This window comes from Musa acuminata, chromosome BXJ3-4 (genome assembly GCF_036884655.1).
Source record: "Musa acuminata AAA Group cultivar baxijiao chromosome BXJ3-4, Cavendish_Baxijiao_AAA, whole genome shotgun sequence".
Taxonomy (NCBI): Eukaryota; Viridiplantae; Streptophyta; class Magnoliopsida; order Zingiberales; family Musaceae; genus Musa; species Musa acuminata.
In genome coordinates, this window is record NC_088352.1 from 358,483 (window position 1) to 375,278 (window position 16,796).

At 40.9% G+C, this 16,796-nt stretch overlaps 4 protein-coding genes across 8 annotated transcripts; 2 read left to right on the forward strand and 2 right to left on the reverse strand.

Moving 5' to 3' along the window:
• Positions 1 to 225: 225 nt before the first annotated feature.
• On the reverse strand, positions 226 to 1,179 carry LOC103980550 (uncharacterized). Its single transcript, XM_065149178.1, has one exon. It carries the CDS (start codon positions 1,172 to 1,174, stop codon positions 323 to 325), a length of 852 nt encoding a protein of 283 aa, XP_065005250.1. The 5' UTR covers positions 1,175 to 1,179; the 3' UTR covers positions 226 to 322.
• On the forward strand, positions 1,018 to 8,407 carry LOC135636941 (ABC transporter G family member 15-like). Of its 5 annotated transcripts, none has more exons than XM_065149172.1 (9): positions 1,018 to 1,155; positions 2,663 to 3,356; positions 3,451 to 3,530; positions 4,365 to 4,829; positions 4,900 to 5,025; positions 5,119 to 5,250; positions 5,495 to 6,052; positions 6,133 to 6,240; positions 8,192 to 8,407. In XM_065149172.1, the coding sequence occupies exons 2-9, from the start codon at positions 3,134 to 3,136 to the stop codon at positions 8,267 to 8,269; spliced, it is 1,770 nt and encodes a 589-aa protein (XP_065005244.1). In that variant the 5' UTR covers positions 1,018 to 1,155; positions 2,663 to 3,133; the 3' UTR covers positions 8,270 to 8,407. The 5 variants fall into 5 exon arrangements, with proteins under 5 accessions (XP_065005244.1, XP_065005247.1, XP_065005243.1 ...); XM_065149175.1 differs by having other exon boundaries at positions 6,155 to 6,240; positions 8,192 to 8,307; XM_065149171.1 differs by lacking the exon at positions 8,192 to 8,407 and adding an exon at positions 7,110 to 7,705.
• LOC135636944 (tRNA-uridine aminocarboxypropyltransferase A-like) lies at positions 8,335 to 9,475 on the reverse strand. Its single transcript, XM_065149177.1, has one exon. The coding sequence runs from the start codon at positions 9,380 to 9,382 to the stop codon at positions 8,516 to 8,518; it is 867 nt and encodes a 288-aa protein (XP_065005249.1). The 5' UTR covers positions 9,383 to 9,475; the 3' UTR covers positions 8,335 to 8,515.
• On the forward strand, positions 9,212 to 16,108 carry LOC135636940 (ABC transporter G family member 12-like). The gene is made up of 9 exons (XM_065149170.1): positions 9,212 to 9,350; positions 10,833 to 11,562; positions 11,658 to 11,737; positions 12,572 to 13,036; positions 13,107 to 13,232; positions 13,326 to 13,457; positions 13,701 to 14,258; positions 14,340 to 14,447; positions 15,576 to 16,108. The coding sequence occupies exons 2-9, from the start codon at positions 11,340 to 11,342 to the stop codon at positions 15,921 to 15,923; spliced, it is 2,040 nt and encodes a 679-aa protein (XP_065005242.1). The 5' UTR covers positions 9,212 to 9,350; positions 10,833 to 11,339; the 3' UTR covers positions 15,924 to 16,108.
• The last annotated feature ends 688 nt before the right edge of the window (positions 16,109 to 16,796 follow it).

Genomic DNA, 16,796 nt, shown 5'->3' on the forward strand with positions numbered 1-16,796 from the left:
GATTTTTCGAAAAAGCCTTTTTTTTTTGTTTTCGTATTAAACCGCATTATTTTAAAAATGCATAACTTAGATTTTTTACAATAATAGTCATTAATGTCAGATTTCTATATGTAAATACATATGAGATATTGGAAATGTAGCAATCCGGATATTGCAAATATTAAAACAGACACCTGCTATAATTGTTGTATTTCGGTGATGACAAGTCTTATGACAGGGCAAAAATCTCCAATTGGTTAGTTTCAAATGTTTCTGATCTGTAGGCACTACAATTCTTTCAAGGAAAACAAATCTCTCAAGAGTAATTCCAACAAACAGGTTGTTAACATATCCGGCCTCTGAAGCCAAAGTTATTCTCTTTCGTGTCTCTCTCAGTAATTCGAACAAACAGGTTGTTAACATGTCGGGGATTCCAATGTAATGTTGTTCCCCTCCAGCCTCTGGAAACCCATTTGCATTCTCCTTCTTTGGACCTGCCGCCATTGTCATATCCTTCTTCCTCTACTTGGAGCGAGGCTTCATCGGCTTCAGATGGCGCGCCTGGAAGCCCACCATGGCCCTCAACAGGGACAGCAGCGTGACCTCGACCGCCGCCCCCTTGCCGTCGGGCTCCATCGTGCTCACTCAACCCTTGAATGGCTCCTTCCTCGAGCGTGCTCGGCCCCTCCACCCCGGGTTCGCAGCCGCCCAACGACACCCTCGTGGCGAACTGCTCCACGAACGGCAAGCTCCCCGCCACCATCTCCTTGGCCTGCCTCCACGTGCCGTCGAAGACGACGAGGACGGAGGGCGGGCCGGCCACCTCGGCGGCGAGGGGGCCGAGGTCCCTGCCCCCGGGAAAGAGGAAGACGGCCGAGGGGGTATCTCCGCGGTGGCCGTGGTAGAAGGAGTCGAGAAAGGGGTGGGAACCAAAGCGGAGGCGGCGGCCGGGCAGGGTGTGGTAAGGGGCGAGAAGGGGGAGGGTGGCGAGGGGGTTGCGGCGAAGTGCATGGGGGTGATGGAGCACGACGACGGTGGTGGAGGTGTGAAGCGGCTGCGGAGGGAGGTGCGCGCGCACGCACACGCTCGCCGGGCGGCCGCACATCCCAGCACATCTCCCGCTTCCCCTGCCCTTCCTCCAACACCGGCTCTTCCTCTTCCTCCGCATCAACGCAGGTACGCACCGGCGATCCATCTCCTCCCATCATGCTAACACGATTATTAACGAAGATGTTATTACTTTCTCCTCTTTATGTACGTTAGGCAAACTACAGTAGAAGCTTTTTATTTTGCAATAGCTATACATGGAGTTGACATATCACGCCATATTACATTCGACCATCTCATGTGCTGTGTACACGTGGGACGTCTACATCACCATCGAAGCCGTTACCGGACCAATCAAGCATTGAATGCTTGATAGATGACTATATCCAACTCTGAAGAGAATAGATGGTGATACGAGACCCCCAAACAGTGACCTGTGCAACTGTTTCATAAACAGAGAAAGAGAAAGGTGATCCTGAATTCTCCAAACAAAGGAACACATAACCATATGCAATGTCGTCCAATTGGATAGACACTGTGAAACCTCAGTTGAGTCCAACACCCGTGATGGTGGAAGTAGAATCAAATTTAATTATATTATTTCATAACTCTTACTATATTATTAATTAATACTATTAATAGATCAATTATCTCGTGAAATTAGATCATATTAGAGTGACATTAGGGGTAGATAAGGGCCATGATTTATCCGATACATCATGATGTGACGTGGAGGTGATCCAATTGAACCTTAGGTGCATGTTTTAGTATTATTATTTGATTTTGGCAGACCTTGATGAAGATAATATGTTTTCTACTATAAAGTAATCGGGTTAGTAGATTTAAGGTTAGTGACCAATTAATACTAGTTATGGCCATGAGTGAATAAACATGAAAAGAAAATATTTCCTTTTAAATTATCCAAACAAAAGTGACATGTATGTCCAAAAAGACAGATAATGTAATACCTCAATTTGAATCAAGATCATATCGTGAATCTTATAGATATTCTATAAACTTTAACAAAGACAACATGTCTATTGCTAGTAACTTTTTAAAGTATTTTGTCTGGAGATTTAAAAGTTATTAAGCTGATAAATTAGTTATCCCTTGATTGACATCCTATAATATTAGCTTCATTTTAGTAGCAGGCATAAAATTTAAAGTTTGTTGGCAGTCATGTTCACGAGCATCTGTATGAGTTATGCTTGGGTCAATGAAAAGCATGCTTCTTGAATGACAATTTGGGTTTTTGGAACGCATCCTTATCAACTTTGATATTGATGCCATGAAATATAACCACTCATTTAACATATTCCATGGATCCTTCATCATAAGTCTTCACCTACTTTAATTATATCTTTAGTCAAATACAAAATACAAGTTTTATTAAAAAAAAATTATCCATATAAAAGGTAAAAACTGGATCGCTATGATCACTAAAGAATTATCCTATCCTCGTCAACCTATTTTAATTTTTTATTTTAAGATTTTGAGTAACCAATAGCATCTTAATAAAAATTTTAAAAAACATATTTTTATTTATTTAAAAATTCATTCTTTATTTTTCCTTTTTCCAATGCTATTCTAAGAAAATAATTATATTTTTTTCCTAATTTTTGTTTGATATTTGAAGGTGTTTAACAAGTGACTAACCCTTACGTGAATGAGATTTGCTGGGTAAGGATGGCAGTAGACGGAGGACATGCTACGTCGATATGGTGAATCTAACAATAGATTCCGAGTTCTTCATGTCAGGCAGATGAAGTAGTCGTCTCTCTTTTGCACACCTTCAAACATAAGCAGCAGCTGCCGACATCCAACTGCACTCCTTTGCTGCACCACTAATGGAGAACAAATAAGGCCACCCCAGTGGAGCTCACTTCTTTGCCATCCTTTGATCTCATCGAAGAGCAATGCAGCGGTTCCATTATAGCTCAGACCATGGCTGCCACATTTGGTTCCGTGAAAGGGACTGTGACTCGGGGAGAATAAATCTCCTCTCCTTCAACGATTCTAATGCAGAGCACTTGTACCTGTCTCTCGGACGCCCATCACCATCAACCTTAGCATTTATAGGAAGCTGCGGCTAAGGTGGTGGGCTGCAATGGAGATAGAAGCACCGGCCTCCTCCTCGGAGCTGCACGTCGCGTCGGCAGCGGCCTACTTGGTGTGGGAGGACCTCACGGCCGTGCTGCCAAACTACGACGGTGGCCGACAGCCTAAGAAGTTGATAGAGGGCCTAAGCGGGTACGCGGTGCCCGGCCGGATCATGGCCATCATGGGGCCGTCCGGCTCCGGCAAGTCCACTCTTCTCGACTCTTTGGCAGGTCTTCTCGTCCTACGCGTATTGTAGCAAGTGATGCTTCTTTAGTTTTGTTGCTTATAAGAGCTGCTCTTCTTCTGTGACTGAATTTCCAATAGGGAGGCTTGGGAGGAATGTTGTTTTGACCGGAAGGGTGCTTCTCAATGGAAAGAAGAGAAGGTTGGACTACGGTGTGGTGGTACGTTGCTTCCCGTATACTCTTTGGTTCACTTGTATGTCTCAGACATGCTGCTCTGACATCCCTGACTGGAATTCTTATTGTTGGGAGAATGATACATGATAAGGATTAGAGAGGATTAAGGATGAAATTGTTCGATTTGAAGAAGATAATTCAGATTAATCAGAGCGTAGCACAAAGTGGATATTAAACTTACTAGGATGATAAGGAAAGCAAAACTTTTGTTCTAAATTCAAGATTAGTCTATGCAGGAACCATGACTCAGGGAGAGCTTCCAAGACTACAGCAGTAAATAAATGAAAGGGGGGCAAGATAATTTACTTCTTTGCTAATTCAGATTAACAGGGTTCATTACAACTTCAAAATTTTACACTTGAACCTTCTGGCTTTAGTGCTCTAGTTGCATAGGCATTGATCGGATGTTCTGTTCTACAGTTTTTTCTTCATAGGAAATGGAAAAACTCAAACATTCTTACCAGTTTGATATGTTTTAGGGGAAAAAAACACATACAGCCGATATATTTGCTGGTTAAGCTTAAATGTTTGATCTTCAATTTTAATTTAACATGATCATGTTTAGGCTCCATCCTTGAATATTTTTATTTCGCTGCTAAAACCTCAGTCTCTTTACATTCCTGATATTGCTTCTCTTTTGGGTAATTATCATCTCAAAATCCTTCCACTCTGATAACTAAAGGAATTCTGCTGCTTTTCTTGATGTTGCTAAAATTCTTCCCAAGAAAATTGCCTTCTCACAATACTTCTTCTATGATAAGTAAAGATTCTCATGTTTGGTTGTATCCACTTCTCTCAGAACTCTGTTGATTCCCACAGGCATATGTAAGACAAGAAAATGTGTTTCTTGGAACCCTCACTGTCCGGGAAACCATTACCTATTCAGCTCATCTGAGGCTCCCGGCCACCATGAGCAAACCGGAGGTGTCAAGTGTAGTTGAAGGGACAATAGAAGAGATGGGCTTGCAGGACTGTGCCGACCGTGCGATAGGGAATTGGCATTTAAGAGGGATAAGCGGTGGAGAGAAGAAGAGGCTAAGCATTGCACTTGAGATACTAACACGTCCTCGTCTTCTGTTCCTCGATGAACCAACGAGTGGACTTGACAGTGCCTCAGCTTTCTTCGTCATCCAGACACTAAAGCAGATTGCAATCGATGGCAATACGACCATCATCTCCTCCATCCACCAGCCTAGCAGTGAAGTTTTTGCTCTCATTGATGACCTCTGCCTACTGTCAGGAGGAGAGGCTGTCTATACTGGAGATGCTAAGCTGGCCACCAAGGTAAGTCAATCTCTCTTTATAATTACTCTTATTGTTTTCCCTTGCTGAATGCCTGGATATGGTATTGTAGTTCTTTGCAGAAGTTGGATTTCCCTGTCCCAGCAGAAGAAATCCTTCCGATCACTTCCTTAGATGTATAAATTCTGATTTTGATCATGTTAATGCCACAATGAAAGGCTCAATGAAATTGCATGAGGTACGCCTGCCAATTCAGTGGTGTAAGATTCCTTTTCATTCTCCAAAGAATCCTACATAACGTCTGGCATTCTCATTCTTTTTGTTCATTAAGGAGACAGAATCATCTACAGATCCTTTGTCAAAGTTAGGCACCTCAGAGATCAAAGCTATTCTTATCCGTAGATACAAGAGTTCAGAGTATGCCATGGCAACCAAAAGGCAGATACAAGACATATCCAAGACAGTAAGCATCTTCCTTGAAACTTATATGAATTTTATTCTTATGTATTCATAAGTAAATTGTCTCATCGACATCATAGTAAGCACTAAGCCGATAGCTGCACAAAATTTTCAAGTATTTGAAGTTGATTGATATAATGCCATATCTGTATTAATTATGTATGATGGAATTTGCAGTCCTTGTTTCATCTTTTTGGGCTTTGATAGTGGCCAAGACCTAACTTCTTAAAATTTTCATTTTATTGAAGGAAGGGATTATATTTGAATCGGAAGAAGGGAACCAATCTACTTGGTGGAAGCAGCTCAGAACTCTCTCAAAGAGGTCTTTTGCAAACATGTCGAGAGACATTGGATACTACTGGTTAAGGATCATAATTTACATGATAGTATCTGTATGCGCCGGCACGGTTTACTTTGATATTGGCAAAAGCTACAAAGCCATACAGGCAAGAGCTTCTTGTGGGGGCTTTATCTCAGGCTTCATGACATTCATGTCCATCGGAGGATTTCCATCCTTTATCGAAGAGATGAAGGTCTTTACACGCGAAAGGCAAAATGGCCACTACGGAGTTGCAGTATACATACTCTCCAACTTTCTATCCTCATCACCATTCTTGGTTGCAATTGCTTTCGCAACTGGATCAATAACCTTCTTCATGGTGAAGTTTAGGAAAGGTTTCTCATACTTTGCCTACTTTACTACAAGTATTTACGCCAGCATTGCGGTGACAGAGAGCCTGATGATGATCGTCTCATCACTTGTGCCAAATTTTTTGATGGGCATCATAACTGGATCTGGCATCATTGTAAGTGCATATTTTTGCAGCATTTGAAAAAAGATCATAGTGACAATGTGCGACATTTTATACTATATGTTCAATTACAGGGAATTATGATGATGACGGCAGGGTTCTTTCGCTTGCTACCAGATCTTCCGAAGCTTGTTTGGCGATATCCAATTTCCTTGATCAGTTATGGTTCATGGGCATTGCAGGTAACCGTACATCTGTATTAGTTTCTTCTACTCAAAAATAAATTCCTTTACGTTTGGCAGAATAAAGTACTTATCGGTTTGAGTTTTAAAAGGGTAAAAAATGGAGTTTTGTGTTAAGGTACCCTAAAATCTTTCCAAGAGGAGAGAGCAAGAGAAATACGAAGAAGGGAAAGATTGAAAACTACCTTTTGATGGATATCATGATCCCAAGATTCATATAGGTCTCTACTTCCTTTACGAAGAGAGAAGTACTTAGTTGTAAGTTCTTTAATCTGTTAGTCGTTATCCTTCTTGGATGGTAATCGTTCTTTCCCAATGAGAGATCAGGGTTAATCCCCCATTCGAATGATTTCCCTTACATGGTCAATGGACTAGAATTTCAGACTTATACCATACCTTTTGAGGTCTTTACATTATTTTTATTCTTATTGTCTATAAACTAAAAATATATGCATACAAGAACTGTTATATTCTCACTGTTCTTATAATCTAAATTGTTCTTAGCATGGGAGCAATGAAGAAAAAGGATGAGCGAGATTTAGCATTCCTATTTGACCTACATAGTCACACTCATGCAGAGTTTGTTATGCCCATAAAGGCAAGCTATCAGTTGTAGGCAATCTGTTTATCATTAGTTTCCACTAATGATATATTAGGATTTTTTCACAAATCCTCTTAGCCCTTTTCTTCGGACAATGTATTAGAATATGCTGAGTTGGTTGATGATTACCTTTATTATCAATCATCATATTTCAGACACAAATTTTGACATGGTTTGCGCTTGCTAGAATTAATTCATGAGCTTCTGTCTATAGGAAAACTATGAGAATAATTTTGCTAGAATTAATTTCATGAGCTTCTCTTTATAGGGAAATTACAAGAATAATTTGATTGGGCTAGAATTCGACCCGTTGATATCTGGGGATCCCAAATTGAGTGGGGAGTACATTCTCGAAAACATATTTGGAATTAACTTGCATCAATCGAAGTGGATAGATCTAACGGTCATCTTCATCTTACTCATATCATATCGGGTTCTCTTCTTCCTCATCTTAAAGTTTAGAGAGAAGGTATCGCCAGTGTTTCGAATGATCTATGCAAGAACAATTCTGAAGCAGATCATGAAGCTTAAGATGAGGACGATGTCCTTCTCAACGAGGCACCCAACACAGCACCCCATGGCTTTGCAAGAAGGACTTGGCTCCCCACCTCCATGACATCAACTAGTACTACTTGATGGTGAAACTGTTAATGCTGGGCTTGCTATCTATTGAAATAATGGAAGGGGGTTGCTGTATGTATTCTTGGGGGTGACTTGCTCTCTCAAGTCTTCATGCAGGAGGCTTTGGTTCTTGTTTTGCGATGGATGCATATTGTTTCATCCATTTACATTTTTAAGCATGAATTAACAATTGCAGATTGAGGAATGTTACAAGGAGAATTAAGCAATGATCTCTGCATGTCATTTCTTTTGGGGGTAAATCTCTGCATGTCATTGAGCTCAACAAATTATACATTAAGCAGGTTTTTGTTGATCCAAACATACTACTACATATCTGCCAAAGGTCAAAGTTTGACAAATCATTGCAGGTCCAAAACTTCATCCAACAAATTTTTTTGAACCTATATCACAAAATTTTTTTTAATGTCAATTAGTTTAGCGGATAAAAACTGACATTTGCAGGAAAAAGAGTAGTAAGAGAAGAGGAAAAGGATAGATTTGTACAGATTCATATGATTTGGAATTGAAAACCATGGTTTACAATATCTAGCTTTTTAGGTGGTCATCAAACTAACTAAACAAGGGCATGAATGGTGTTTGCGCATGAAACTTACTCGTACTACCTTAATCAGTGATCAGAAAACGATTGACCGTCTTTAATATTGATAGATGAATACATAAATACGTATCTCTAATCAAGTGGTGATAATCTTTGTTTTGATTTAACAGCAACGAGGTCTCTCCAGTCCTCTCTCTATGAACAACAACAACATAAACATTGGCATTGGCAAGCTCAAATTGAATTGACCTCCAAGAGTAGCAGGTATTCTTCATGTATCGATCAGTCCTCAAAGGTGTCTGGAAGAAAGGTGTGCTATCCAAGTTGCCTTGATAATGTAATAGAGAAACACTGTTGGAAACATTGTGTAAATTGATCAGGTTACACTTTATTGGTCTCTTTCTCTTAGGGTAATTCCAACAAACGGGTTGTTAGCATATCGGACTCCGGCCTCAGTTATATTGTCTTTCGTCTCTCTCTCTCTCTCAGTAATTCTAACAAATAGGTTCCATGTAATGTCGTTCCTCCGCAGCCTCTGTAGACCCATTTGCATTCTCTTTCTCCTTCTCCTTCTCCTTCTTTGGACCTGCCGCCATTGTCATATCCTTCTTCCTCAACTTGGAGCGAGGCTTCATCGGCTTCAGATGGCACGCCTGGAAGCCCACCATGGCCCTCAACAGCGACAGCAGCGTGGCCTCGACCGCCGCCCCCTTGCCGTCGGGCTCCATTACCCTAAGCGCCCTCGCCACCGCCTCCATCGTGCTCACGCAACCCTTGAATGGCTCCTTCCTCAGCACAAGCTCAGACTCGAACGTGCTCGGCCCTTCCACCCCGGGTTCGCAGCAGCCCAACGAGACCTTCGTGGCGAACTGCTCCAGGAACGGCAAGCTCGCCGCCACCATCTCCTTGGCCTGCCTCCACGTGCCGTCGAAGACGACGAGGACGGAGGGCGGGCCGGCCGCATCGGCGGCGAGGAGGCCGAGGTCCGTGCCCCCGGGGAAGAGGAAGACGGCCGAGGGGGCATCTCCGCGGTGGCCGTGGTAGAGGGAGTCGAGAAGAGGGTGGGAACCAAGGCGGAGGCGGCGGCCGGGCAGGGTGTGGCAGCGGCGAAGGCAGCGGGCGAGGAGGGGGAGGGTGGCGAGGGGGTTGCGGCGAAGTTCATGGGGGTGATGGAGCACGACGACGGTGGTGGAGGTGTGGAGCGGCTGCGGGGGGAGATGCGCGCACACGCACACGCTCGCAGGGCGGCCACACCCGTCCCAGCACATCTCCCGCTTCCCCTGCCCTTCCTCCACCACCGGCTCTTCCTCTTCCTCCGCATCAACGCAGGTACGCAACGGCGATCCATCTCCTCCCATCATGCTAACACGAATATTAACGAAGATGTGATTATTTTCGCCTCTTTATGTAACGTTAGGCAAAGCACAGTAGAAGCTTTTTTACTTGCAATAGCTATACATGGAGTTGACAGATCATTCGTCTATCTCATGTACGTGTGGGACGTCTACATCACCATTGAATACAACAATACGTGACCAATCAAGCATTGAATGCTTGGTAGAAGAGTGCATCCAACTCTTAAGGGAATGGATGGTGGTGATACGACACCCCGAACGGTGACCTGTACAACTCTTTCATAAATAGAGATAGAAAAAGGTCAAACAAAGGGACACATATGGCCTTATACGATGTTGTCCGGTTGGATAAACAATGGGATACCTCGATTTAGTCCAACACCCTTTGATTTAACTATATTATTTCGTAACTCTACTATATTAATAGTTAATAGGATCGATCAATCATCTCAGTGAAATTAGATGATATTAGAGTGAACTTAGTGTTAGACAAGGGCAATGATATCTCTGATACATTATGAAATGAAGATGATATGTTTCTTACTATTAACTTGAGTTGAAGTATTTTAGGCTAATGATATAAAGTTATCGCCAATTAATACTAGTTATGGTCATAAGCGAATAAACATGAAAGGAAAATATTATCTTTTAAAGTATCCAAACAAAAGTAACCTATGACATCTCAATTTTTAATCCCATATTGATGGTGTAATAAGAATGAAGTCGGTTTATAGGATTTGATAAGTTCATTATTATTAATATAAGCTTATGTCAAATGGATTAATCATCTCATGGAATCAATGTTATAGAAATTCTACAAGCATTAACAAAGACAATATGTCTAATTTCTAGTAACTATAGTTTTTTGTCCGGAGATTTAAAAGTTATTATGCTAATGAATTAGTTATCCCTTGATTGACATCCTATGATGTGTCTGTGAAATCTTATTAGCTCCAGTTTAGTAGCAGGCATAAAATTTAAAGTTTGTTGGCAGTCATGTTCATGAGCATGTGTATGAGTTGAGCTTTGGGTCAATGAAAAGCATGCCTCACATTTTGTTTTGAAGGAAGATGTAGGCCTCTTCAATGACAATTTGGGTTTTTGTAATGCATCCTTGTCAACTTCGACATTGACATGACTTGACATGTAACCATTCATTTAACATTCCATGAATCCTTCGGTCTTAAGTCTTCACCTACTTTTTGATTGTATCTCAAGTCAAATACAAAGAATACAAGAATTATCCATATAAAAGGTAAAACCTGATCACTCTGATCACAAAATAATTATCCCATCCTTGTCAGCCTAGTTTATTTTTTTATTTTAATATTTTGAGAAACCAATTACATGTTCTCAAAATTTTCAGAAAAAAGATTGTTATTTATTTAAAAACTCAATCTTTTTTTTCCTTTTTCCAATACTATTTTTTTCCCTAATTTTTAGTTGATATTCCCAGGTGTTTAACAGGTGACTAGTAAGTCTACGCGAATGAGATTTGCTGGGTAAGGATGCATGGAGAATCTAACAATAGATTCGGAGTTCATCATGTCCGCCATCGGATGAAGCAGCTGTCTCTCTCTCTCTCTTTTGCACACCTTGAAACATATGCAGCAGCAACCAACTTCCAACTGCACTCCTTTATCGCCCCATTAATGGAGTCATCCAATACGGCCACCCCAGTGGAGCTCACTTCTCTGTCTCCATCCCCCTTGGATGTCTCTGTCTCTGCCCTTCTTTCACCTCCTCCAGGAGCAATGCAGCCGTTCCATTGTAGCTCAGACCATGGTTGCCACCTTTGGTTCCGTGAAAGGGACTCTGACTCGGGGAGAATGAATCTCCTCGCCTTCACCGCTTCTGATGCCGAGCACTTGTACCTGTCCCTCGTACGCCCATCACCATCAACCTCAGCATTTATAGGAAGCTGCGGGATGGCAGCAGCTGTAGCCGAGGCGGTCGGGTTGCAATGGAGATAGAAGCACCGGCCTCCTCCTCGGAGCTGCACGTCGCGTCGGCGGCGGCCTACTTGGTGTGGGAGGACCTCACGGCCGTGCTGCCAAACTACGGCGGTGGTCGACAGCCTAAGAAGTTGATAGACGGCCTAAGCGGGTACGCGGTGCCTGGCCGGATCATGGCCATCATGGGGCCGTCCGGCTCCGGCAAGTCCACTCTTCTCGACTCTTTGGCAGGTCTTCTCCTCCTACTCGTATTGTAGCAAGTAATGCTTCTTTAGTTTTGTTGCTTATAAGAGCTGCTGTTCTTCTGTGACTGCAATTTTCAATAGGGAGGCTTGGAAGGAATGTTGTTTTGACCGGAAGGGTGCTTCTCAATGGAAAGAAGAGAAGGTTGGACTACGGTGTGGTGGTACGTTGCTTCCCGTATACTCTTTGGTTCACTTGTATGTCTCAGACATGCTGCTCTGACATCCCTGACTGGAATTCTTATTGTTGGGAGAATGATACATGATAAGGATTAGAGAGGATTAAGGATGAAATTGTTCGATTTGAAGAAGATAATTCAGATTAATCAGAGCGTAGCACAAAGTGGATATTAAACTTACTAGGATGATAAGGAAAGCAAAACTTTTGTTCTAAATTCAAGATTAGTCTATGCAGGAACCATGACTCAGGGAGAGCTTCCAAGACTACAGCAGTAAATAAATGAAAGGGGGGCAAGATAATTTACTTCTTTGCTAATTCAGATTAACAGGGTTCATTACAACTTCAAAATTTTACACTTGAACCTTCTGGCTTTAGTGCTCTAGTTGCATAGGCATTGATCGGATGTTCTGTTCTACAGTTTTTTCTTCATAGGAAATGGAAAAACTCAAACATTCTTACCAGTTTGATATGTTTTAGGGGAAAAAAACACATACAGCCGATATATTTGCTGGTTAAGCTTAAATGTTTGATCTTCAATTTTAATTTAACATGATCATGTTTAGGCTCCATCCTTGAATATTTTTATTTCGCTGCTAAAACCTCATTCTCTTTATATTCCTGATATTGCTTCTCTTTTGGGTAATTATCATCTCAAAATCCTTCCACTCTGATAACTAAAGGAATTCTGCTGCTTTTCTTGATGTTGCTAAAATTCTTCCCAAGAATATTGCCTTCTCACAATACTTCTTCTATGATAAGTAAAGATTCTTATGCTTGGTCGTATCCAATTCTCTCATAATTCTGTTGATTACCACAGGCATACGTGAGACAAGAAAATGTGTTTCTTGGAACCCTCACTGTCAGAGAAACCATTACCTATTCAGCTCATCTGAGGCTCCCGGCCACCATGAGCAAGAAGGAGGTGGCAAGTGTAGTCGAAGGGACGATAGAAGAGATGGGCTTGCACGACTGTGCCGACCGTGCGATAGGAAATTGGCATTTAAGAGGGATAAGCGGTGGAGAGAAGAAGAGGCTAAGCATTGCACTTGAGATACTAACGCGTCCTCGTCTTCTGTTCCTCGATGAACCAACGAGTGGACTTGACAGTGCCTCAGCTTTCTTTGTGATCCAGACACTCAAGCAGATTGCACTCGACGGCAATAAGACCATCATCTCCTCCATCCACCAGCCTAGCAGTGAAGTTTTTGCTCTCATTGATGACCTCTGCCTACTGTCAGGAGGAGAGGCTGTCTATACTGGAGATGCTAAGCTGGCCACCAAGGTAGGTCAATCTCTCTTTATAATAACTCTTATTGTTTTCCCTTGCTGAATGCCTGGATATGGTATTGTAGTTCTTTGCAGAAGTTGGATTTCCGTGTCCCAGCAGAAGAAATCCTTCCGATCACTTCCTTAGATGTATAAATTCTGATTTTGATCATGTTAATGCCACAATGAAAGGCTCAATGAAATTACATGAGGTACGCCTACCAATTCAGTAGTGCAAGATTCCTTTTCATTCTCCGAAGAATCCAGCATAACTTCTGGTGTTTTCATCTTTTTTGTTCATTAAGGAGGCAGAATCATCTATAGATCCTTTGTCAAAGTTAGGCACCTCAGAGATCAAAGCTATTCTTATCCAAAGATACAAGAGCTCAGAGTATGCCATGGCAACCAAAAGGCAAATACAAGACATATCCAAGATAGTAATCATCTTCCTTGAAACTTATACGAATTTTATTCTTTGGTGGTCGCATGTAAACTGTCTCATTGACATCATGGAAGCACTAAGCTGATAGCCGCACAAAATTTTCGAGTATTTGAAGTTGATTGATAGAATGCCATATCTGTATTAATTATGTATGATGGAATTTGCAGTCCTTGTTTCATCTTTTTGGGCTTTGATAGTGGCCAAGACCTAACTTCTTAAAATTTTCATTTTATTGAAGGAAGGGCTTATATTTGAATCAGAAAAAGGGAGCCAAGCTTCTTGGTGGAAGCAGCTCAGAACTCTCACAAAGAGGTCTTTTGCAAACATGTCGAGAGACATCGGATATTACTGGTTAAGGATCATAATTTACATGGTTGTATCTGTGTGCGTCGGCACCATTTACTTTGATGTTGGCACAAGCTACACTGCCATACTGGCGAGAGCTTCTTGCGGCGGTTTCGTCTCAGGCTTCATGACATTCATGTCCATCGGAGGATTTCCCTCCTTTATCGAAGAGATGAAGGTCTTTACATGTGAAAGACAAAATGGCCACTACGGAGTCGCAGCATACATCCTCTCTAACTTCCTCTCCTCATCACCATTCTTGGTTGCAATTGCCTTCGCTAGTGGATCAATAACCTACTTCATGGTGAAGTTTAGAAATGGTTTCTCGCACTTTGCCTACTTCACTATAAGTCTTTACGCCAGCATTGCGGTGATAGAGAGCCTGATGATGATTGTCGCATCACTTGTGCCTAATTTCTTGATGGGCATCATAACTGGAGCTGGCATCATTGTACGTGCATATTTTTTCAGTATTTGAAGAAGGATCAAAGTGACAAATGTGTGACTTTTTATAATGTATTTTCAATTTCAGGGAATTATGATGATGACGGCAGGGTTCTTTCGCTTGCTACCAGATCTTCCGAAGCCTGTTTGGCGATATCCAGTTTCCTTGATCAGCTATGGTTCATGGGCATTGCAGGTAACTGCACATCTGTATAACTTTCTTCTATCCAAAAGTAAATTCCTTTACATTTGACGGGATAAAGTGCTTAGCTGTTAGAATTTTAAGAGGGTTAAAAATGGAGTTTTGTGTTAAGGTACACTAAAAGCTTTCGAGGAAGACGTCATCACTTAATATTTCAATTCCAAACAAACCTTTTCTCTTTGGATATAATGATCTTTAGATTCATATAAGTATCTACTTCCATTATGAAGAGAGAAGTACTTAACTATAAGTTCTTTAATCTTTTAGTTGTTGTCCTTCTTGGATGGAATCCTTCTCCCCCAATAGAGATAAGGGTTAATCCGTCATTTGAATGATATCCCCTGTACGGTCTGTGAGCTAGAACTGGAAACCTATGTCATACTTGTCGAGGTCTTCAATCATAGGTTTTTGACCCTATTACTGTAAGCATACTAGAGATGTTTCATCCTCATTGTTCATAAACCGATTATATATGCATACAAGAGCTGTTATATCCTCATTGTTCATTGAACATTGTTTGCAACTTCTTTTCCTGGAAGCTTGTAACCATGCATAGTCGATAGGCTTTCTGCTTCTCAGGGAGAAGATCTCTGCAATCTAAGAATGGCATCTTTATAGGGCTCTTAGAAGCTGAACTTTTGTGATGTTTCTCTCTTCCAAAACATGCTTATTAGAATGCTGAAGATAATGGTTTTGTGTAGCAAAAAGAAGTGCATATCAGTTCCACAAAGTTATTGCCTTCAGTGCATAGAAATTGGTTCTTGACCATGTTCTGGATGTCGGCCAAAACAATTCTATACTGCTAACAGAAATATTTAGAAGACATCAAGATTGGTTCTTTCACCTATACATATGTTCATACTTCATATGTTCTTAGTAAAGGAACAATAACAAAACAGATATGACATTGACCATCTCTATTTGATCCACACGAGTAGCATTCATGCAAGTTTTATATGCCCATATGGGCAAGCCTCCCGGTTGTAGTTAGTTTATTTATCATAAGTTTCAACTAATGGTACGTTGATCTGATTAATGATTACCTTTTAATATCAATTATCATGGACATGGTTTGCGTTCGGTAATCATTAAATGTATTTTCATGAGCTTCTTTTTTTTTAGGGAAACTACAAGAATGATTTGATAGGGCTCAAGTTCGACCCGTTGATCCCCGGAGATCCCAAACTAAGCGGGGAGTATATTATCGAAAACATCTTCGGGATCAGCTTAAACCGATCGAAGTGGATAGATCTAATGGCCATCTTCGTCTTGCTCATATCGTACCGGATTACCTTCTTTCTTATCTTGAAGCTTAGAGAGAAGATATCGTCGGTGTTCCGAATGATCTACCTGAGAGCAACTCTGAAACAGACCATGAAGCCTAAGAGGAGGACGATGTCCTTCTCGTCGAGGCACTCAACAGAGCATCCCATGGCTTTGGGAGAAGGACTTAGCTCCCCACTTCCATGACATCAACTGCTAGTAGATACTGAAACTGTTAAAGCTGGTGCAGAGCTTGCTATCTATTGTAATAATGCAAGGAGCTTTGCTGTAGGACTTACTCTCTCAAGTCTTCCTGCTTTGCTTCTTGTTAGGTTGATGGATGCATATTGCTTCATCCATTTACACTATTAAGCATGAATTACAATTGCAAAGTGGGGAGTGGTACACAGGAAAATTAAGCCATGATCTCTGCACGTGATTGAGTCATATATATATATATATATATATATATATATATATATACACATATATATATATACACATATATATATATATACACATATATATATATATACACATATATATATATACACATATTAAGCAGGTTTTAGTTGATCCAAATATAATCCTACATATTTGCAATAATGATAAAAAAAAGTATGACAGATCATTGTGGATTCATCCCATAATTTTTTTTTGACCCATTTACTACAGATTGAATCTTTAAAATTTTATCCCATAATTAAAAAAAAAACATCAATTAATTTAACTGATAAAAACATTGACCCTCGACAGCAGCAGAGCCCTACGAGAAAATCTCATCTCATCTTCACCGGTCGTAATCAAAATCTCTCATCTTTTGTATTTTACAATAATTAAGCATGTAAAGATTGGATTAACACCATAATTTAAAAATTAAGGCCTCATGCTCTGCATGTTTTTTCAATTTCCACCTAAATTTATTTTTTCTTTTAATTTTTTAAATGAATATTTTTCTTGAGGGTTGTCGATCAAAAGAATAAGATGTCAATTATCTTAGTTAATAAAGACCTTAACAATTTATCGCAAGATCCTTGTCTCGAATCCCATCTTCATCGTTTACCATTTGCAAAAAAGTTA